This window comes from Furipterus horrens, unplaced genomic scaffold (assembly GCF_987537825.1).
Source record: "Furipterus horrens unplaced genomic scaffold, mFurHor1.1.pri manual_scaffold_3, whole genome shotgun sequence".
Classification (NCBI taxonomy): Eukaryota; Metazoa; Chordata; class Mammalia; order Chiroptera; family Furipteridae; genus Furipterus; species Furipterus horrens.
Genome location: NW_028327173.1, coordinates 67,374,982 through 67,398,959, shown reverse-complemented (window position 1 = coordinate 67,398,959; position 23,978 = coordinate 67,374,982). Strand labels below are relative to the sequence as shown.

General features: G+C 36.5%; 1 protein-coding gene across 1 annotated transcript in view; it reads right to left on the bottom strand.

The window, feature by feature from the left end:
• PKN2 (protein kinase N2) overlaps positions 1 to 23,978 on the bottom strand; it is a 147,166-nt gene that overhangs the window by 60,803 nt on the left and 62,385 nt on the right. The window contains exons 3-6 of the mRNA XM_090269696.1: positions 10,536 to 10,690; positions 2,995 to 3,112; positions 2,544 to 2,689; positions 2,232 to 2,445 (exon numbers count right to left, since the gene is read on the bottom strand). Coding sequence (XP_090125822.1) covers positions 2,232 to 2,445; positions 2,544 to 2,689; positions 2,995 to 3,112; positions 10,536 to 10,690 — 633 coding nt within the window. The remainder of the gene's footprint in view (positions 1 to 2,231; positions 2,446 to 2,543; positions 2,690 to 2,994; positions 3,113 to 10,535; positions 10,691 to 23,978) is intronic.

Genomic DNA, 23,978 nt, shown 5'->3' with positions numbered 1-23,978 from the left:
AGGGTAGATAAAAAGTCACCTACATGATATATATAAAACATTTCATTTTAAATTGAAAAAGCAAACAGGGTGAAAACAAAAAATGGAAAAATTCAGTAGGTTACTTTACACACGAGAAGGAGGGTATGGTTCTACTAATAACAGACAAAGTAAGCTCCAACTCAAAGAGTGATTTTTAGAAAGAAAAGGAAATATTTATATTGATAAGAGTAAAATGATCAAAGAGACATAACAACACTAAATGTACATTCTCCAAATTAAAAGTAAAACAAAACAATAGGAGGTATCAATAACACTTAATGGAACTAAAAATGGTTTGAAACTGACCTAATCCTTTTGTCTCCTGGTTTGATTACTTTAAGGGTCTTTATGGGAGTTTTTTTTTCTGAGCACTACTAAAGCGAGATTTTTAGGAGAGATCTTGGTGGTTCAAACCAGAGACATGATTCATATTTGTGGACTGAACTCATGGGAACTTGTTGGTGGGAAGACTCTGACTCCTGATGCTTGCTTGCTTCATGCTTATAATTTCTGATATCTATGAAAGCTGATGCTTGTTTTTGTGTTTACTTTTGATCTCTGGCCTCCCAAAATGTCAGCACCTCAATAAACATTTGTTGTTGTCAAAAATAAATTAACAGACTAAATAAAAGAGGGCAAGAGATCAAGCAACCTCTGGGATAACATCAAGTGTACAAACATTCACATTATATGAGTCTCAGGAAAGAAGAGACTGTTGCAGAAAGAATATGTGAAGAAATAATGGCTGAAAACTTCCCAAATCTGATGAAAGACATCAGAAGCTGAAAGATCTAAGTAGGATAAACTCAAAAGAGATGATCATTATGCGAACTATTACGAACAGTGTAAAAACAAAGACAAAGGGGAATCCTAAAAGTAAAAACAGAAGCAACTCATCACTTAAAAGAAATTCTCAGTAAGATTAAAAGCCTATTTTTCATTAGAAAACATAAAGGCCAGAAGGAACTGGGATGCCATTTTTAAAGTGCTGAAAGAATAAAATAAAAACTTGTCATCTAAGCATTCTACATATGGCAAAACTATCCTTCAAAAATGAAGAAAATAAGAAATTCTCAGACACACAAAGTTAAGGGAGTGTGTCATGAGTAGACCTGCCTAGAAGAAATGCTGAGTCATTCCAAACAAAATCAAAGGACACTAGACAGTGTTAAAATCAGAAAAAAATAACATCAGTGAAACTAACTTCATAGGTAAATATAAAAGCCAGTATTACTACACTTTTGGTTTGTTAACTCTATCTGTTGTCTTTATGACTTAAAAGGCAAATGCATAATACAATAATTATAATCTATGCTAATGGACACACAATGTTTAAAGATATAATCTGTGACAACACTATAAAGGCAGGGATGAACAGCTGTACAGGATCAGAATTTCTGTAGGCTACTGAAAATAAATTGGTATCAATTCAAACAAGATTGTTATAAATTTAGGATGATTGCTGTAATTACCAGGATAACAACCAAGAAAATAACTTAGATAACTAAAAATATACAGAAAAGGAAACAAGAAGGGAATTTAAAAGGTAAAGTAGAAAAACTCAAACAGAAAAGAATTCAGGAAAACAAAATAAGATTCACAGAAAACAAATCACAAAATGACAGAAGCCCTTTTGTTGTATTAAAAAAACATGGCTTTTTTTTTGCCCCTGGTTCACAATAGTCAAAAGGTGAAAACAAACTAAACATTATTATTTGATGAATGAGTAAACAAAATCCGGTATATACCCAATCAATGGAATATTACTTAGCCATAAAAAGGAATAAAGTACTGATACATGCTACAAAAAACTTTGCAAATAGTACGCTAAACGAAAGAAGCTAGACACGAAGTCCACGAATGATATAATTTTGTTTAAAGAAAATATCTAGAATACACAAATCTACAGAGACAAAATCTATTTGCGAAAATCTGAAGTGGAATAAGGAGTGACTACTTAATGGGTATGGGGTTTCCTTCTGGGGAAATGAAAATGCTCTTTAGCTAGATAGTGATGATAGTTTCACAACATTAGAAATATACTAAACATCTCTGAATTATATTTTTTAGATGGTTAAAATAATTTATGTTATGTGTACCTTACCACAATATTGTTACAAAAGTCTGTGTAGTTTCTATTCATTTATTAAACCAGGACCAGATGTAGCCAAAAAAGCAACAAAGATAATCAGAAGATATGTGCTACATACCGGTTAGTGCTGCTGGCTTGGATAGCGTACTATATTGATTTTGTGTAGATATCATACTTTGACGTGGACTTAGTGTTGGTGATGCAACTAGTGAAAGCTCCTCAATAATGATACTGCTTTTGGGATGATTCTTGGGAAGTTCATTTAATCTTTGTTCTAATGAATACTTTAAAAGATCCAACTTTTGACTTGATTCATTAAATCTTGCTTGAGCCTTGAACAGAGAAAAGACCATTGTTGTCACTTAAATTCTTTAAGTAATGTATTTATTAAGTTAAAATTTAATTTAAATTTAATTTTATTTAAAATTACCTCTGAAAGTGCTTTTCTGTCTGTTACTTTTCCTGAGCCAAGTAATTTCATTACATTCTTTGCACCTTCTGCTACTGCAAACTCTATCCTAAAATGATGCCGTAATTCTTCCATTCGAAGTTCAAGAGGACTTATGACAGGTTTTGCTAGAGGAGGGAAAAAAACAAACAAAACTTCATTGAACCATTTACTTCAGTTTTTAATATGTAGTAATTAAAACTTCTAAAAAAATGAATACTTACAACATTAAAAGTTAAAACGGAATACTGAATAGATACAATGTTGAGATACAGAACCTTTTAGAAAAAAATTCAAAAACTCAAGATAAAAAGGTATAATGCTGCCTGCCTGGTGTCTCTTCAATTTTAAACCAGTGCATCTTTCTTACATAAAATATATTTAGCACCATATTGCCCATAATAAGAATGACAATTTATCTCTATTTCATCACCATTGTCAAAAGCCAATTCATTGGTCTGGACTGCCTGAAGAATCTGCATTCGTATCACTTCTATTTTTGTCTTGCTGTCCTGGAGCAGTTGCTGTGCTGTGCCATGGAGTTTCCGATCCTATTAAAAGTAAGTTTAAAAAGGTAAGCAGATAAAGAGACAAAACATTTTCTTAGCTTCTAAATAAGATCAAATGAAACCAGCAAGTGAAAAACAAGAGTTAAAAGAACACTGTGAACACAATTATACACACACATAACACATGTAGATACTTATTTTAAAAAGCCATCAAGTAGATAGGGTAACAAGAGAGAAAAACAACTCCATTATTTAAGACAATGAGAGAAAACAAGTCTTATGACTGTTTTTTAAAAATCCAAAATTCACATTTGTAATTTTCTCTTTGCTTTACAAAATACAAATAATTTTCTTATAACAACATCAATAACTCTCATATTTAGAAGGACTGTATGCGATGGATGTTTTAGTCACTAAGCCTGAAATTTTTAGGAAATCTCTTTCTCTCCCATTACATTTTCATGGAGTTTCACATATGTTGGCACATTTAAAAAATAGGTAATCATAGACAGTATTTGTGTTCCTTTAAAGTATGATAAAGGAACAGGAAACAGCATTTTTCAACACTGGTAATAACGAGAAAGATCCCTAGATACTCTTGAATGTCAAAATATTAGCCCTGACTGGTGTGGCTCAGTGATGGTTACTGGTTCGATTCCCTGTCAGGGCACATGCCTGGGTTGTGGGCGCGTGAGAGGCAACTGATTGATGTATCTCTCTCACATATCAATGTTTCTCTCCCTTTCTTACTCCTTCTCTAAAAATAAATAAAATATTTTTTAAAGAAAGAGACCCTAAAGCTATGGTAGAAATTATAGTGAATAAATCTGTCATCTATTAAGACTTCAAGAAAGCTCCTGTATTAAATGAAATAAGATTACTATTGCCCCTCGGTTTAGTTCCAGTAACAGTGAATATTACTGACAGAGTCACAAAAAACAAAAACAAAAACAAACTTTACCATTTGAGGAAGTGTGGTAGGCAAAATAATAACCCACCCATAGATGTCCATATCCTGGAACCTTGAGAATATGTTCGCTTACAGGGCAAAAGGGGAATTAAGATAGCATCATTAGGTCATTAGTCACCCAATCTCAAAATATAGAGATTATCCTGGATTATCTAAGGGCCCCAGTGTAATCGCAAGAATCCTTAAATGTGCAAGGGGAAGGCAGATGAAGAGGTAAGGGAGAAGAAACGAGCCCACTGTTGTTGGCTTCCAAGCCAGAGGAAGGCCAGACTCTAGAAGTTGGAAAGAACAGGGAAATGAATTCTCCCCTATACCTTCCAGAAGGGAACACAGTCCTGTCAACACCTTGATTTTAGCTCAGTGAGCTCCATGTGAGAATTCTCAATTACAAAGTTGTAACATAATAAATTAGTGTTGTTTTAAACCACTAAATTTGTAGTACTTTGTTACAGCAGCCAAAGAAAGCTAATCCAGAGAATTTTTTTCAAAGTTTCTTAAGAAACAAGTGATAGAAGTTAATGCTATCTGTTACATTAGTTGTCAAAATCTGGCAGGCTTCAATCCACAAAAAACAAATGGTAAATAAAAGTGGGCCTAAGTTAGGAAGCACTTATTTTACAAGAAAGACCAATGTTTGCATATTATTTAAGCATCTCTACTTTTATCACTACTAAGGCAGTCAATATGAATTTGGAAATAAAATAACATGTGATCAATCTATATTTTCCAGGAGACTGAAGACTGGAAGCTAAGAGACAAGCATCAGATACACAGCATTATTTCAATAAATCAAACACACACAGTATACTTTGACACCGAATAAAGGGCAGGATGGAGATGTATGTGGTGGGAGAGACAATACTGCTATTATATTAGGAAAAAAAGAAAGCTAAGGTATATTATGTTAAACACCAAATTAAACTGATATACAGTGGAGGAAAAAGCAATTAGCGAATTCATAAATTTTTCGTCCATTTCTTCTCTGCTCCCAAGGTCAGTCATTTAAGAAAGAATTTCTAGTTAGATTTTGTTCTCTACTAAATATTTAGATTTCACACCAAGGAAATAAATTCAAATAGTTTACTAAGTTCCTTAAATATTAATTTATACCATAAAGAAGTGTACACACACACATACACAAATACACACACACTGTTAATTCAGCTTTACTAGAAAGAATACTATCTTGAATTTGGTGTTTGTCTATGACTTATATATGCTTTTATGAATGCACCTATTCACCTTCCAAATTAAAAATGAAAATACCTTTTTCTTAAATTTTTCCTCCTATTCAGTATTAGGAACACCAGAAAAACTAGAGATTTAAAATAGCCTTTTAATGAGCCCCAATCAGATTAAGGGAAAAACTTAGTACCCCAAAGCTCCTATTTTAATGGGACAAATATGTTTTGCAATCAGAGGTTATTCTGAAAACCAGCGGTACTACTTCAAGCCATGAAATTTACATTCTGTTAACAGATGATAAAGAAAGAGACTGTGTAAATTTTAACTTCAGGTAGTGCTAATACAGTGAAAGGGATAAGGAGAGGCAGGGGTTGCTCTTTTGCATGGGATTGTTGTATAGAACTTGCTAAAGAGGTAGTATTGGAGCAGACTGTAATGAAGTGAGAGAAAGCCATGAAAGTTCTTGACAAGAGAGATAACATAGGCAGAGAAACAGTAAACACAAAGGCCTTGAGGTAAGAGCATGCTTGGTTTGTTCAAGGTACCCAAAGAAGCCAATATAGATAGTGTTTAAGAAGAGTGAATGAAAGTGTTTTAGAAGAAAAGATCAGAAGGCAGTGAAACATAAATCATGTATGAACTTGCAGTTACAGTAAGGACTCTGGATTTTGTTTCAAGCATGCTAGAAATCCACTGACGGGTTTTGAACAGGAGTGTAAAAATATGTGACTTAGCTTTCAAAAGAACAACTCTGGATAGAATATGTACTGGGGTAATAATTTTGTCATGCAGAATTCAATAACCAGAGTTCGGAAGATGTCTGTTTACTGTCAAACTGAATTAATGAATCACCCATGTCTCTAAATATGCTCCCCACCATGTGAAGGGCACGACCATTTACCTGTCTGTTCACATAACCAATCTAAGAATCATTTTTGACTCTGCCTTTTCCTCATATCCATACACCATATATTTATTCTATCTAAAGAGCTTTGACCCTATCTTCTTTGCTTTAATTGCTGTTACAAGAGGGATGAAGCATGTTTAACCTGGACTACTACAAAAGCCTACTTAAACTTGCTGCCTACAGACTTGACTTTCTCTAATTAGTTCTTCAAGTCTGAAGAAGATGGATGTGAACTTTGTAAACTTTAAATCTGATCATGTATTTTTCACTGCTAAGTCTTTCAGCAGCTCCACATATCTTAAAAGATAGAATCTCAATTGCTTAATTTTGCCCAAAGTACTTTATAATCTGGTTTTTCTTTCAATTATGCCACACCTCTCATTATATCTCACTCACTGAAAGCTCCATCAGTAGAGAATTGAAATAAAAAGTACCAGTTAAATCACCTAGAGGACTTTTCTCAAATAAGATGTGCCAGAAAGGAGATTCAGATTTGTTCTCCCACAAGAGCATGGCCTCTCATTGAAAATGACTGCTAGAATTGATGGTTATTACTATTAAAAGTACATTCTACCTACCCGCAGATATGTTGGGTAAGAAATAAGTCAAGGGCCTCTGTTATAGCCATACAGAAGTACTTCCATTTTTTAGAACAAGCCACTGTACTCCATAGTTCCTTACCCTATATACAAGGTCTGTACGGAAGAAGCTCCACCGTTGTTAATATAACAAGAATGGTTTGTACAACATTGATGTAACCTGGCAGCCAAGGAGAATGCACTGGAATGTGCCTGCATGAACAATGATGACTCCACTGTACTAGTCAGTGGGGGCAGTAGACTCTGTTGAGTGAGCATGTGTACTGTGTGGCCATCCCATTCAAAATGAGTAAGTAGAGCAACAAATCTGCATCAGATTTTGTGTTAAGCTTGAACATTTCTCTGTGGAAACTATTTGGATGATTCAGAAGGCTTTTGGGGAAAATGCAATGACTGCAGTGCAAAGAACAGTGCAGCACAAATGCTTCAAAGATGGTTGAAAATCTGTTCAAGGTGGTCCATGTTCTGGAAGGCCTGCAACAAGCAGAGCACCTGAGAATGCTGAATGTGTATGGGCTGCAATCAACAAAGATTGGCGACTGGCAGTGCGAGAACTAGAAACTGGCTGGGATTCCCAAAAACTACTGTGTTCCAGATTTTGATGTAGAATCTTGACATGAAATGTGTTGTGACAAAATTCACTCTGCAGCTTCTGCTACCAGGACAGAAAGAACATTGTACTGTAGTTGCTAATGACTTGATTCAAACCGCTACCAATGAACCAGATTTCTTCAAGAAGGTCATAACTGGAGATGAATCGTGGTTCTACGTCTATGATCCAGAAATGAAGGCCCAGTCATCCCAATGGACGTCGCCTGGTTCTCCATACCCGAATAAGGCACGGCAAAGTTGCAGCAATATCAAGACCATGTTAACTGTGTTTATTGATTGGGAAGATGTTGTCTATCATGAGCACACCCCTCCAGGCTAAACAATTAATAAATAAGGAATACTAAGCATCCTTTGTTGGTTGAGAGATGCATGCAACAAAAATGGCCGCAGCTATGGTTAACTGGTGATTGGCAGCTTCATCACTCCATGCACCTGCTCATATGCCTCACATCTCGTGCAGTTTTTTTGGGAAACATCAAATCACCCAGGTGACTCAGTCCCACTACAGCCCAGATTTGGCACCCTGTGACTTCTGGCTTTTCCCAAAACTAAAATCACCTGTGAAAGGGAAGGGATTTCAGACTGTGGATGAGATTCAGGAAAATATGACGGAGCAGCTGATGGCCATTCCATCAAAGAATTTTGCTGAGTGTTTTGAACAGTGGAAGAGATGCTGGGAGAATTGTGTGAGGGCCCAATGTGCCTATTCTGAAGGGACTGAGGTGTCATTATCCTATGTAAGTATTTCTTGTGTCTTGTATCTTCTTCAATAAATGTCTCAAGTTTTCATAGTATGCGGCTTGATACTTTCTGGACAGGCCTTGTATACTAGGTTTTTACCCAGATCACCACTCCTAGAAAGTAATTCCTTCTTAAACTCCAACTCATACTTAAATTCTTATATTAAGACTTTCATGATTTCTTCTGGCAGGTAAGTGATTCTTTTCTACTGTACTTCTAAAGTAATTAGTACATACCACTATTATATATTGTAATTATTTACATGTGATATCTCCTTTTTAGGTAGTGAGACTTTTGAAAGCAGGGTATCTCTAGAGTACCTAAGATGCGAAAGTACTATCTTTATTACATTCATACTCCAGAGCTCAGCATAATAGCTATCAAACTGTCAGTCCTTAATGAATAAATTAACACTCCATATAACTTCAATTTACAATCATCCCTAATCTCATAAGGATATACTATGACTCCCTGAGAGATTTAAAGATGAAAAACAAAAACAGTTAAGACCAAATCTAAACAGAAATAACTAGCGGGCCTACCTCAGAAACTATAGGAGCTATTAATATGCTCTGGACCTCCACCTGAAGCATTCTCAAATAAATGAATCTTCTAATTAAAAGTTCTCAGAAAATTATCTATTTGTTTTAGCAGGCTGCTCACAGCCCTGTTTATTTTAGACTGTGGTTATCATAAATTATATATTTGTTTCAATTTGTCCATAACCCTGCTCAATGGGGAGGGGTGGTGTTACAGATCACTTTGGGAATACGGTGAAATCTATGGCCCTCTCATTCATTCATCTATCATCATTCACGCTCACTTCTATAACCTTAAAGGGTTATAGAACCTCTCAATCTAATCCATCAACCCTAAAATTAAAAAAAAATTTACTCCAGAGGGTGATAGCTGGGTTAATTTAATTTTAAAACACTGCATAATATGGTGCATTCACAATTCCAAGAACACAATGTTTCCCTTAAAAAGGAGTCCACAATAATGTTTGATAACAAAAACAAAAAAGCACGAAAGGTTAACACTAAAACTAACACAGAAAAACCAACTCTACCACCCCATAATAAATGTTCAAAGTTAGTGAAATAATATACTGTCAAGTATCATATTATATAAGTAATGTATCACATATAAACAAATATATTTCCTCTAAAAATAATTTAAAATCCTTTTGAAATGCAGCATATAACCTAATTTTCATAATTAAGATTTAAAAAATATTATTTATAACACAGTCTTTCCCATATCTTCTCAAATTTCATTTGGGTAGGTAGGTATGGTGCATGGCTCCAAGCAAAGATCACCCCATCCCTGATCCTAAACTGAAATAATAATAATAATAATAATACCACCTAAACTTTCATTCTGTTAAAATACAGAAGAAAAACTGAGTTGTAGAGGCAATAATATATGAAATAAATGAGTTGAGAGTACAAAGGTAGATTTTATAATAAATCCACCTTTCTAAGACTCCTTGGAAATTATACAACTATAGAACCCGAGATTGTAAAGAACCTTTATGATAATCTGTTTCAGTGGTTCCCAACACTTTTTCTTCGACACTACTCCTCAAAACAAGGACACATTTGCATTAGCAACAACTGCTCCCTTGAAAACTGATTTTCAATTAGGAGTTATATGCTCATACCAGATTTCCATAGGTTTAGCCCAAACAATCACTAATTCTAGAATGTCTTATCTTTTTTTCTTTTCTAAATACCTGTATATAGTGATGGAAAACTCAGTAGAGTCTAAATGTTTTAAAATGAATATTTTATTTTAGAACAATTTTAGATGTCCAGAAAAGTTACAAATATGAAGAGATCCTGTGTACCCTTTACTCATACAGCCAAAATTTTTTCTTGACTGGTTTAAGTAGAAATACACTATTTTAAAAACCATTTCTTTCTAACTTGTTCTACAATACACTTGTTTACAGCAGCAATTTTCAACCTTTTCATTTTATGGCACACCTAAATTAATTACTAAAATTCTGCAGCACACCAATTTTTTTTTTTGCCCATCTGACAAAAAAAGAGGTATAATTTTGATTCATTCACACCAGACAGCTATTGTGTTGGCTGTTGCCTTTTTATTTGACAATCTAAGAGGAAGGAGGTCAGTGCCCCTGACTAAATAGTCAGGTATTGCAATTTTTAAAACTTCTTGTGGAACACTGGTTGAAAAGTTGCTGGTTTACAGTATAAGAGATTACACAAAAAGGCATAGTGCATCTTGTCTGTCCTGAGCTGTGAACAAGTACAACAGATAATTCAAATTTACTGCTCCTCTGTATATGTCCACGAATAACTGTGAAAGTGTCACAAGTACTACTGTCAGAGTTACAAATAAATTTTATTGGGTATGTGAATTTACACTTATGAAATGTGAAAATAATGAGGATTGACTGTATACACTTACATTTATTGTACTTACCTTTGATGATCCATTTGAATACATCTGTATCATGTTCTCTGCACCCTGTTTTACTTTAAGCTCTATATCCAATTGTTTTTGTAAGGCCATCAATCTATTATTGCTAGTAGAACAACGAGGGTCACTGCTGGGAGTATCTGGAGTCCTTGGGCAGTCTATAAATTAAATAGTATGTTAAAATTACTTACTAGGACCAATTGCTTATTAAAATTGTCAGTTAATATTTTCAAAGAATAAAGAATTATAGGGTTGGAGATGAGACCGAAGTCACCTGAATGGATTTTCCTTATGCTTTGAGATAATATAAAAATTCAAACCAAGAAAATATTTAAGTAGAGTTATAGGACCATCTGCTAGGTATACTAGAGAATGATTACATTGAAACTGCAGCTGAATTAGATCACTGCCCAACATTTTTGTAATACTATTATTTTAAAACTAAATCAATTTGACTAGTCAGTTAACAATTAAACTAAATTCCCTGCTCATTATCTCATTCTTTAGAGTCAAAGCATATCAAACATTATAGAAATTCCACTGAAGTAATTCTCTGAATTAAGGGTACTTCAAATATAATGCTAGCATTAATTAGTAATAACCTAAGCATTAATTAGTAATAACCTAAGCATACACAAAAAAAGCATTCACATTTTGTTTTCTATTATGAGGGTGTTCAGTAGAATGGAAACTATTTCAAGGATATTGATTGATATCACATTGATGGTGGTGGGGACATAAGAAGACCAAAAATTCAAATCCATGCCTTCTCATAAAGCATACTGTGATGCTTCTATTTTAAAACAAAAAACTTAAAATATAACCCTCTGATTATTCTGGGCAATCCATTATGGTTGAAACACTTCTAGTAAGTCAATCATGTAACTAAAAATCTTCACATTGAAGTTCATTATTTTGTGTTTTATCCCCACTAGGTCCATTGCTTAAAAGAAAACAAACAAACATCTAGAAGACTAGGGTACCAGACCCGGTTTAATTAGAAGTAACCTGGTAATCACAACAAAACTGCCTAAACTGCAAGCTACTTAACTTTTGTGCTTCAGGGTTTCCCTCACTTCTCTGCAACAGAAGATGATGCAACTCACTGAGTTTAATGAATATGTTTCATATTTGGTTTTATACTCCTTTAAAAAACTCACCAGTTCAGAAACATTTAAACATAATTTGTTAATTAACTTTTAAAAATACCAGTGCTATGCTAGATATTGATGTAATATAATACTATTTCATCATTAATATACTACTTTACAAGGTATTAAGTCCTGATCTAAGTGCTTTATAAACTCATTATAAACTGCTCTATAAAAAACATACATCCATATTACAGAAAAGGAAACTAGGGCACAGAGAGGTTAAGAAACTTGCCCAAGGTCAAACATCTAGGAAGTCAGTTCCATTCGAAAGTCTACCTTAATAATTACTGTGCTATGTTGCTTTTGCCATTTAAATACCTTATAAACATCTATACTAGACTCTATGCGTATGTATGAATACGTAAATATATGACAGTATAATTATACAGGCACACATAAATATATGTCGTCGTCGTCGGCAGCCGTCCGTCTCGAGAGACGATGGTGTAGCTTCTTAAGAGTCTATCTGCACCGCCGAGAATGGCTGTGCAGTCCGACTCGGGAGTGACATGGTATCTGTCTCCTCCCGTGTTGAATCGACATCTTGTGATGACGCTGAAGCTACAGAGCCTGGGCAGGGTAATATGGAGGGTCTGCTGTTGCCCATGCAGCAGACCCCCCCTCTCTTCGCAGCTGAAGGGTCCAAGGGAAAGACGGAGTCGATACAGCTTGGGTTCAGGTGCGCCGCAGGAGTTGCCGGTGTTGACTACAACGTCAAACCGCCTTAGGGACTCCGGCTCCGGATTTTCTGTCGGGGTTTACTCCCTTAGCCTTTCCCCTGAAGAGGTATGCCGCAAGGCAGCGGAGGTTTTTTGGAGTCAGAGTTTTCCTTCTCTGATGTACCCTGACTGGAAGATCGAACCAGCGACACTTAGCTCGCAGGCCGACGCTCAATCCACTGAGCTAAACCAGCCAGGGCAAATAAATATATGTATATGTATGCATATTAATATTTCAAATCACCTTTTGAGACAGACATGATCCACATTTTACACATCAGGAAACAGGCAAAGTCACACAGGTTATTAGCTGAGATTCATCAAGAAAGGTCTCTGTAGTGACTGAGTTCCCCAAATAACAAATGAGCTCCTCCAAAATTTATTTTATAAGCAACATATTTTTATAGATAACTGATATATAAGGCAGACAAGATCTCACACAGGCTCACAAAAGAACTACATAACATATTGCTATAGACAGAATGTTTGTATTCCCTCAAAATTCACATATTGAAGTCATAATGTGATGTATGGCAGTGAGCCTTTTGGTAAGTAATTAGGTATTGAGGGTGGTCTTTGTCATGTGAGGATACAGTGAAAAGATGCCATTTGTAAACCACAAAGAGGTCCATTACTGGAACTTTGACCATGCGGGCACTGTGATCTCGAAATCCCCAGCCTCCAAAACTCTGAGAAATAAATTTCTATTTTTTAAGTCCCCCAGTCGATGGTATTTTGTTAAAGCAGTACTACAGTTAAGCATACCTAGGTTTAAATCTCAATTTTGACACAAACCATGTAATTTGGGGTAGGTTACTTAACAAACAACACTAAGCCTCATTTTCCTCTTCTGTTAAATAGTGAAAAAGCATCCATATCACAGGATTATTGCAATTAATTCAGTTATATGTAAAAAGCTTTAGAAAAGGGCATGGTGCATAGTAAATATTCAATAGCATTAACTAATAGTAGTCACTGCAGGCAGTGTAAGAGTATCTCTGTTGAGTCCATAGATTAACTGCACCTTATAGCAATGACTGAACAGTTAAATGTACAGTATTCAGATCTATGAATAGTTTTTCTTTCCTTTTTTAAAACATAAACAACAGAAGACTTTTAAGGAATCAAAATCACAAAAAAATTGGTATATGATTTACAAGCAGATTTTTAAAAAGAAATGGAATGCATTCAGAATAGAAGGCCCTTAGTTGAAAAGAGTATGACTACGTGTTGTTGAATAGTAGATGGTGTTCAGCTGGGATGAGAAATAAAATTAGAACCAACATGCAAAGTTAATGACAAATATTTTATCACATGATAAAGAGAAATCCCTTACATTTTGAATGATCTAACAGTGAGATGGTTTGCCTTAATATTAATAAAATCCTGGAAGCATTTACATAGAAGCTAGATTACAATCTATTAAAGATGCTAGGCTAGCCCTGGCTGGTGTGGCTCAGTGGACTGAGTGCCGCCCTGTGAACCAAAGGGTCGCCGGTTTATTACAGTCAGGGCATATGCCTAGGTTGCAGACCAGGTCCCGAGTTGGGGCATGCAAGAGGCAACCACACATTGATGTTTCCTTCCCTCTCTTTATCCCTCCCCCACCCTCTAAAAAAATAAATAAAATCTTAAAAAAAAAAAAAAAAAAAAAGGAAGAAAGCTGCTATATAAGAAATCCTTGTACATTAAAGCAGGTTGTACTAAGACATCAAGTATACGTATCTACTGATTCTACTAGTCTGTGAATTTGTAATAACATCTCACACTATTGATGGAAAAGTATGCCTAAGGATTACAAGAACATAAGAAATATAATTAATAGTAATGGTTCTTAAGGTCAAAATGTCTTGGTTAGAATCCTGTAGCTGCTACTCATTGGTGTGATCTTGACCACATACTTACTTAACATTTGTGTGTTGTAGTTTCCTCAGTCACAAATAGAGGGTTATTGTGAAGATAAAGCCTGTATAATCTTAGATCAGTGTTTAGGTGCAATAAAATTACATGTCAGGGCTCAGTTAAGCGCTATATTTTCTGCTCATTTAATCTTCAAAGGAACTCACAAAGGTTTGTAATATAACCTCGTTTTACAAATTTAAACACCCCAGAAGCTCAGAGAGTTTAATTTGCAAAGGTCACAAAAGTGTGTGCGCCAGGCAGAAATTTAACCTTAGATATATCTTGTTTTATAAAGCCCATTTTTTCTCTTTTTTTAGTCATTTGAAAATTAGAGAACCATTTTGCTGTTTTCCTCAAAATTCACCTATTTTCCCTTTTAACCTGCTGCTTGTCTTCTCAGTTTTCTTCTTATAGGTATGATAAGTTACAGTATATAAAACATATAGAGACTTCCAGCCAAGATGGAGGCCTAGACAGACAAGCTGGGTTTCCCTCCACAACTAAGAAGGAATACAACTACCTCAAAACTAGAGACAACCAGAAGTTCCAGAAAATCGAGCTGCATGGAAGTCCAACAAACAAGATGTAAAGAAGAAATACTCATCCAGACAGGTAGAAAGGGTGGAGCCGGGCAGAAAGGACACGGTGTGGTGGTGGCAGGAGTGGCGGCAAAGGCAGGCCAGCGGAAAGCACAGTCACATGTTTTAAAAAGTGGGGAAGGACACATGGGCAGCACTCCCAGCACGAGCACCAGCATCAGACCAGACCGTGCAGCTCACTGTCCCAGTCACAGGGAAAATAAAGCCTCAGTGCTTTTAACTGTGAAAACCAGTAGGGGTTAGGGCCAAGGAAGAAACTACGAATCTCTCAGCAGAGTTCACTCGTTTAAAGGGCCCCCACAGTCCTAGAATGTCCGCAGACCCACCCACTCTGGGAACAGCGGCCAGGGCAACAGCTAAAGAGGTGCCAGTCCCATATGAAGTGGGAGAAGTGCCTAGAACAGGAGGGAGTGCTGAGCAAGTGGCATTGTTCACTCTCATATTCCTCCTCCACCACACACAGCGCCACAACGTGGTGAAACAGGTTACTCTTTACTGACGAATACCTAAGGCTCCACCCCTTACAATTTAACAGAAGCAACAGCTTACCTAAGACACAGAGGCAAAGAAACACAAGAGCCTGTAAAGATGAGGAGACAGAGAAGTATGGTCCAAAAGACAGAACAGATCAAGGTTCCAGTGGGAGAACTAAGTGACAAGGAGAAAGTCAACCTAACAAACGAAGAGATAGCCAACCTAACAGACGCAGAGTTCAAAACACTGGTGATAAAGAAGCTCACAGGCTTGACAGATATGCTTAAGTACGGCAAATGCATAAGGGAAGAAGTGAAGGTTATGCTAAATGAAATGAAGGAAAATCCACACAAAACCAATGGTGAAGGGAAGGAAACCGGGGTTCAAATCAATGATTTGGGAAATCAGGAATAAAAAAAAGCAGTCAACCAGTACAGAATGAGGAAACAAGAATTGAAGAAAATGAGGAGAAGCTTAGGAACCTCTGGGACAACTTTAAATATGCTAACATCTGAACCACAGGGGTGCCAGAAGGAGAAGAGGAAGAACAAGAAATTAAAAACTTATGTGAGAAAATAATGAAGGATAACTCCCCAAATTTGGTGAAGGAAATAGACATACAAGTTCAGGAAGCACAGAGAGTCCCAAACAAGCTAGACCCAAAAAGAACCACGCCAAGACACATCATCATTAAAATGCCAAAGGTTAAAGATAAAGAAAGAATCTCAGAAGCAGCAAGAGAAGAGATGAGAGTTACCTACAAAGGGGTGCCTATAAGACTATCAGCTGATTTCTCAAAAGAAACTTTGCAGGCAAGAAGGGACTAGCAAGAAGTATTCAAGGTGTGAAAAGTAAGGACTTAAAATCAAGATTAGTCTATCCAGCAAAGCTATCATTTAGAATGGAACGGCAGATAAAGTGCTTCCCAGACAAAGTAAAGCTAAAGGAGCTCATCATCACCAAGCTATTATTATATGAAATGTTAAAGGGACTTACTTAAGGAAAAGATCAAAATTATGAACATTAAAATGACAACAAACTCACAACTATCAACTGAATCTAAAAAATAAGAACAAAATCCAACTAAGCAAACCAGAATAGGTTCAGAATCATAGGTATAGTGATCATTTGGAGGGTTATCAGTTTGGAGGGGGAAATGGTGAAATGGTGCAGGGATTAAGAAGCATAATTGGTTGGTACAAAATAGACAGAGGAAAGTTAAGAATAATATAGGAAAGGGTGAAGCCAAAGAACTTATATGCATGAACCACGGACATGAACTGGGGGGTGGGGGGTGGGATTTCTGGAGGGCGGCATGGTGCTGGGCAAAGGGGAGCAAAGGGGAAAAAAATGGGACTACGTGTAACAACGTAACCAATAAAATATATTTAAAAACAAACAAGCAAAAAAACATACAGTTGCCAGTATATTTGTTAAGCACTTTTCTTCATAGTGAAACATTTCAAAACAGGGGTAACTAGAACTCTCAATTAATGTTCTCTTCATTCAAAAAAGCAATTTAAAACAAACTCCTTACGATGAAATTATTTTTCCACTCTTAAGAAACTGCATTTAAATTATAAGAGCAAATGTTGACTCTACTCTTAAGTACATACTTAAAACTATACCTCATGGTTAATACTAATGACAAATTTCCATTTGTTCCATCTACTGCTATAATTACCAAATGAGCTCTTGAGGTGGGGTGGGGGAAGCTTATATTAAAATAATTGTTAATACTTTTAACCTAAATATTATAATTCTAAAATGTATGTTATAACAATTCAATAAAAAGGCTTCAATATAATATTTATATACTAGATCAAAGAAGCCTCAAATAAATCCCACCTTCATAACTAGGCATTAAAGGTCTTATGGTAACTAGCTCTAAGTTAACTTTCCATTATTATTTTCCTGTCAAATTCTATGTTCAGTTAAAAAAAAAAAAAATCTATCTACCTCTGAAAAATGCAGTACACTTGACTTCTTCTACACTATTGTTAACTCATCTTAGGTCTTATTTCCTTCAGAAAACCTCTAACCATCCCCTAATCTGATCAAGTGCCCTTTTTAATGTGTTCAAAGTATATTTCCTTCCCTCCATTGAACTATGAATAATATAGTATTATAATGGTCTATTTTCATGTATGTTCTCCCTCTGAGACTATAAGCATCTTGAGTGCTGGGACTTATTCTTAAGCCATTTTAATGAATAATTCTAATAGATCGTATAATAGAAAAACAGGAGATTAGTACTGAAAAACAGATCAGTTTTAAAAAGGGACAGAACACAAAATGAGAAGTTAAGAGACACAGAGGACAGAAAGAAAAACAATATAACTTATTGCGCTTCAGAAGAAAAAGAAAAACGACCATTCAAAGACAATTGTGTGATGAGATAGACTACCGATTTTCCAGAACTTATGGAAGAAAGATACAGACTATCTCCAACTTAATGATGGTTTGATTTACAACATTCTGGCTTATAATGGTGCAAAAGCAATATGTACTCAGTAGAAACTGTACTTTTAATTTTGATCTTTTTCCTGAGCTGGTGATATGTGGTATGATATGCTCATGATTCTGGCAGCAGCAGCAAGACACAGCTCAAGCCAGCAATGTGATCAATTGTGAGGTGAGAGTAAACAACTGGTATTCTACGATGTATTCATTGTGGTAGATGACTTTGCCTAACCGTGTTTGAGGCTAAGCTATGATGTTTGGTAAGTTAGGTGTATTAAATGCATTTTTGACTTATGATATTTCCAACTTAATGATGGGTTTATTGGGATCTAACCCTATTGTAAGTCAAGAAGCATCTGTATAGGAGGAAAAATGTCCACACCTGGACATATCATAGTAAAAGTTCAAAAAAATCAAAGAAAAAATAATTATATAGCCAGAGAAAGGGTGCCTTTAAAGGAGCTACTGCAAGAGTGACAGCAGACTTCAAAACAATGAAAGCTAAAAGAAGGTGGAATAAGTTTATGTTAAATAATGTAACTACCAAGCATGTATTATTGAACTCAGTGAAAATACCTTTCAAGAAAAAGGACAAAATAATACTATTAAACAAAGATGGAAAGAATGTTACAAACATAAACTCTTAAAAAGAAATGTCAAGGGATGTACTTTAGGAAGACGAAAAGTGATACAAACAGGGATATCAAAAGATAAATATGGAATGAAGAACAAAGAAAATGGTTTATATGTGAGTGGCTTTAAAGACCACTATATAAATAAATAAAATGTAATGTAAAGATTTAAAAGGAAAACATATAATTAAAATTAATGCAACAACAATATGTAAGTTAGGATGTGGGTAAATGGACACATTATAAGACCACTGAAGATATATGGAGATGGGTGAAAATAGTGATTAATATTATAACCTTTGATAACTATGTATGTATTGTATAAATTAACCAAAATTTCCAAAATAATTGACTGATATTCAAAAGTACTATGAAAATAGCCAAAAAGGAGCAAAAGAAACATTAAAAGCACAAAATAAGATATTAACTATAAACCCAGATATATCAGTAATTATTTAAATATAATGAACTGAATGATCCAGGTAAATGACAATTGTTACACTGGGTAAAAACAAATGAAAAAAATCAAATCCAACTACATGCTATTTCGATAAATACCTAATATGGTGGTATAAAATAGGTGAACGTAAAAGAATATAAAGAAAAGATATTTCATGTACTCAGTAAACCCAACCCCAACGTATATTAATAACAGACAAAAGATACCTTGAGGTGCAGAAACTACTGGATTTAAAAACACCATTTCATAACGATAAAAGGTTCAATTCACCAGAAAGATGTATCAATTCTAAACTTACTTTGTGCCCAAAATAAAGCAAAAAATCGGGAGCATTAAAAAAATTTTAGCAACTCCAATTCCACTAAACATTAACACAATGTTTTTCACAGTTAAAAGAATAAGCAGGACTTCCAGCCAAGATAGAGACATAGACAGACACGCTGCATCTCCCTCCACAACTGAGAAGGAATACAACTACCTCAAAACTAGAGACAACCAGAAGTCCCCGAAAATCGAACTATATGTAAGTCCAGCAAACAAAGATATAAAGTAGAAATAGTCATCCAGACAGGTAGGAAGGGCGGAGCCTGGGCAGAGAGAACGAGGTGTGATGGCAGCAGCGGCGGGCCGGCAGAAAGCACAGTCACACGTTTTAAAAAGTCAGGAGGGACACCTGGGGAGTGTTTCCAGCTCATCAGACCTCGAAGCTCATGGTTCCAGCACCAGGGAAAATCAAGCCTTATTGCTTCTGACTGTGCAGGCGAGTGGGGGTTGGGGTGGAGGCAGAAACTGCCGGTCTCTCAGCAGAGTCCACTTGTTTAAAGGGCCACCACAGTCCTAGAACATCTGCAGACCCACCCACTCTGGGAACGGTGGCCAGGGCAGCAGCTAGAGGGGTGCCAGTCTGGTGCAGAAGTGGGAGAGGTGCCTCGAAAAGGTGCAAGTGCTGGGCAGGCGGCATTGTTCCCTCTTGGACCCCTCCCCCACATACAGTGCCACAACGTGGTGAAACGAGACGCTCTGTACTGACGAGTCCCTAAGGCCCCACCACTTACAATGTAACAGGAACAACAGCTCTACCTGGGACACGGAGGCAAACAAATACAGGAGCCTGTCAGAATGAGGAGACAAGTATGACCCAAAAGGGGAAAAGGATCAAGGTACCAGTGCGAGAACTAAGCAATGAGGAGATAGCCAACCTAACAGATGAGGAGATAGACAACCTAACAGACACAGAATTCAAAACACTGGTGATAAAGATGCTCACAGCCTTGACAGATAGGCTTGAGTATGGCAAACGCATAAGAGAAGATGTGAAGGCTATGCTAAGTGAAACGAAGGAAAATCTACACAAAACTAATGGAGAAGGGAAGGAAACCAGGGTTCAAATCAATGATTTGGAACATGAAGAAAAAAACAGTCAACCAGTGTGGAATGAGGAAGCAAGAATTGAAAAAAATGAGGAAAACTTCCAAAATTTTGTGACATATAGGTCCGGGACGCATGTAGGGTCCCAGGCGAGCTGGACCCAGAGAGGGACGACACCAGGACACATCATGACTGAGACACGACTGAGATGCCAAAGGTGAAAAATAAAGACAGAGTCCTGTGGGCAGCAAGAGAGAGGCGGAGAGTTGCCTACAGGGGGGTGCCTATAGGACTATCAGCTAATTTCTCAGAGGACACTTTGCAGGCAGGAAGGGACTGGCAAGCAATATTCAATGTGGTGAAAGGCAACCTGCAACCAGGACTACTCTTATCCAGCAAAGCTATCATTTGGAATGGAAGGGCAGATGAAGTGCTTCCCAGACAAGGTGAAGCTAAAGGAGCTCATCATCACCAAGCCATTATTATATGAAATGTCAAAGGGACTTAACTTAAGAAAAAGAAGATCAAAACTATGAACATTAAAATGACAACAAACTCACAACTATCAACAACTGAATATAAAGAATAAAAACAAAATCCAACTAAGCAAACCAGAATAGGAACAGAATCATAGGTATAGGGATCATTTGGAGGGTTATCAGCTGGGAGTCGGGGAGGGGGAATAATGGGAAAATGGTGCAGGGATTAAGAAGCATAATTGGTTGGTACAAAATAGACAGGGGGATGTTAAGAATAATATAGGAAAGGGTGAAGTCAAAGAACTTCTATGCACGACCCATGGACATGAACTAAGGGCGGTGGAATTGCTGGAGGGAAGGAGGGTACTGGGCAGAGGGGAGCAAAGGGGAAAAAATTAGGACTACTGTAACAACAACATAAAATATACTTAAAATAAAAAGAATAGGCAGATACATAGTACTTAAGCTATAAACATAAAAAGAATAATACCCAACAGGCAAAGAATATGTATTATTCTTAAGCACACATATAACATTTAAAAAATTTATTATATATGGACATCAAACAAATCTCAGTAAATTTCAAGAGACCATAATATAATTAATCAAGCAATCAATAAATAAAATATAACTAAAAAATCCACATATGTCTAATAACCCAGAAACACACTTTTAAGTAACTCACAAGACAATGAAGACAAGGAAATAAGAAAATAGTTGAAACTGAATAATTATAATTTTAGGTGATATCAGCATCATGATAGCTTAAGATGTTCCATGTATGAATTAGACATGCATCCATGGAAAAACTGCCTCTGTGGGATTTGAAGTATCTAGCACTATAGGCCAAAGGACAGGGTAGGAGTCTTGCCGACCTTAGCATCTGGTAATAGACAGACCTCAGTAACTCAGGATGGATTAAAGAAAACAACCAACCAAGCAACCAATAAAACAAAAATGGATACCATAATTCCTGGAAGCAAATGTAGGGGAGAAGCCCTCAAACTGATCTCAGCAATAATTTTTTTGACTCTGACACCGAAAGCAATTCTACATCAAGCTACATCAAACTTAAAGGCTTTTTCACAGAAGGAAAAAACAGGAAAAAAGAAAGAAAAAAGATCAACATAATTAAAAAGTAAATTACAGAATGGGAGAAAATATTAGCAGATTATCTGAAAAGAGATTAATATCCAAAATATATAAAGAACTCACGCAGCTCAACAGCAAAAATATGGGAGATCCAAGATGGCAGAGGAGTAAGCGGAAGCTACACTGACCTCCACCCAGGACCAAACTGGAATTCCAAATAAATTACAGAAAAATAAAAAATCATACTTAATAACTAACTCAACACTAGCTGGAGAAAAGCCTTATAACCAAGGACTTATGGAAGAACCACATCACCACATCATGACTGGGAGGAATTTTGGAGGCAGAAGACACCTGGCTAGGCTCCCATGGGTGGCAGCTGAAGCTCTGGAGGGATATTTCAACGGCCAGGAGAGTTCCCCCTAAGAAGTGTGGGGCCTGAACCCCACGTTGGGCGCTGCAGCCTACAGTACTAGAACAGGGAAAGGAACCCACATACCATCCAGCTGTGAAAAGCAGTAGGGTTTCTGTCCACCAGGGAGAGGCAACTGGAGATGCAGAGAGCCCATTAAAGGGCCAACACAAAATTTTGTTTGTAGTCACTTATCCTGGACTCTGGCAGAGGGAGGGCAGAATGGACTAGAGACATGTGAGCAGAGGTCTGGGGTTGGTGGCTCTGGGCAGAGAACTGAATGATCAGGTGCCAGGATCCCTATGCTGAGTCATTCCTCATACCGCAGGAGCCATCTTTCTTAGGCAGAGTACTCCCCTCCAGTGGAATCAGCCTGAGGGGAAGCAATAGCCCCATCCTGGGGAGCTTAAGCCTGGCTGCTGAGGAATACGGAGGCTATATCAGTAATTAAGCCTAACAGAAGCTGGCAGATGAAGATGGAGCTCTGGGAGCTCTGGGACTTTAGCTGACTCTTCCCTAGGCCTGGCGCTGGTAAAAGCCAGCCTTGGTGCATAGCTTGGTTCTGTCTGCACACACCCAGGACCAGCAGAGGAAGCCACAAGCTATGGATCACTGATAGCTCCAAACAGGTTGCTCAGGGTCAGCCAGAGACAGTGTCTGACATAGTCTGTGCCAGAGTCTTTGCTGATCTACCTAATAAATAGAAACAAACATAAAGAGGCAGTCAATATGGGAAGATAAATAGGCCTCAAATAAAAGAATAAGAGAATTCTCCAAAAGAACTAAATAAAATGGAGGCAAGCAATTTATCAGGTACAGTTTAGAGTAATGATTATAAGGTTACTCGACCACATAAAAAAAATACATAGAAACCATAAAGAAATAAACAATGCAATATCTGAAATTAATATCACTGGGAGGACTAAATAGTAGGTTAGATGGAGCAGGGGATTGAATCAGTGATTTAGAGAACAAGGCAGAATAAAACACCCAAGCAGAACAGCAAAAGCAAAAAGAATTTTAAAAAATGAGGAGAGTTTAAGAAAAATTTTGGAAAACATGAACCGTAACAACATTTGCATCATGGGAATACCAGAACGAGAAGATATAGAGCAAGGGATCAAGAACCTATTTAAAGAAACAATGACTGAAAATGTCCCTAAATGTGAAGAAAAAAGACACGAAGTCCAGGAAGCACAGAGAGTTCTAAAAAGCTGAACCCAAAGAGGCCAACACCAACACATCATAATTAAAATGGTAAAGCTTGAAGACAAGGACAGAATCTTAAATGCCACCAGAGCAAAGCAGTTACTTACCTGTAAGAGAGTTCCCATTAAACTGTCAACTGATTTCTCAATAGTAACATTTCAGGCCAGAAGGGATTGGCCTGAAATATTCAAAGTGATGAAAAGCAAGAACCTACAACCAAGGCTACTTTATCCAGTAAAACTATCATTTAAAATAAAAGAAGAAATAAAGAGCTTCCAAGATGAGAAAAAGCTAAGGGAGCTTGTTATCACCAAACTAGTATAGCAACAATATTAAATGGCTTGCTTTAAAAAGAAGAGAAAAACAAACGAAAAAGTTAAAAAATAAAATGGCAATAAATACGTACATATACATATCAATCATCACTTTAAGTATAAATGGCTTAAATGCTCCAATCAAAAGACAAGGGATAGCTGAATGTCT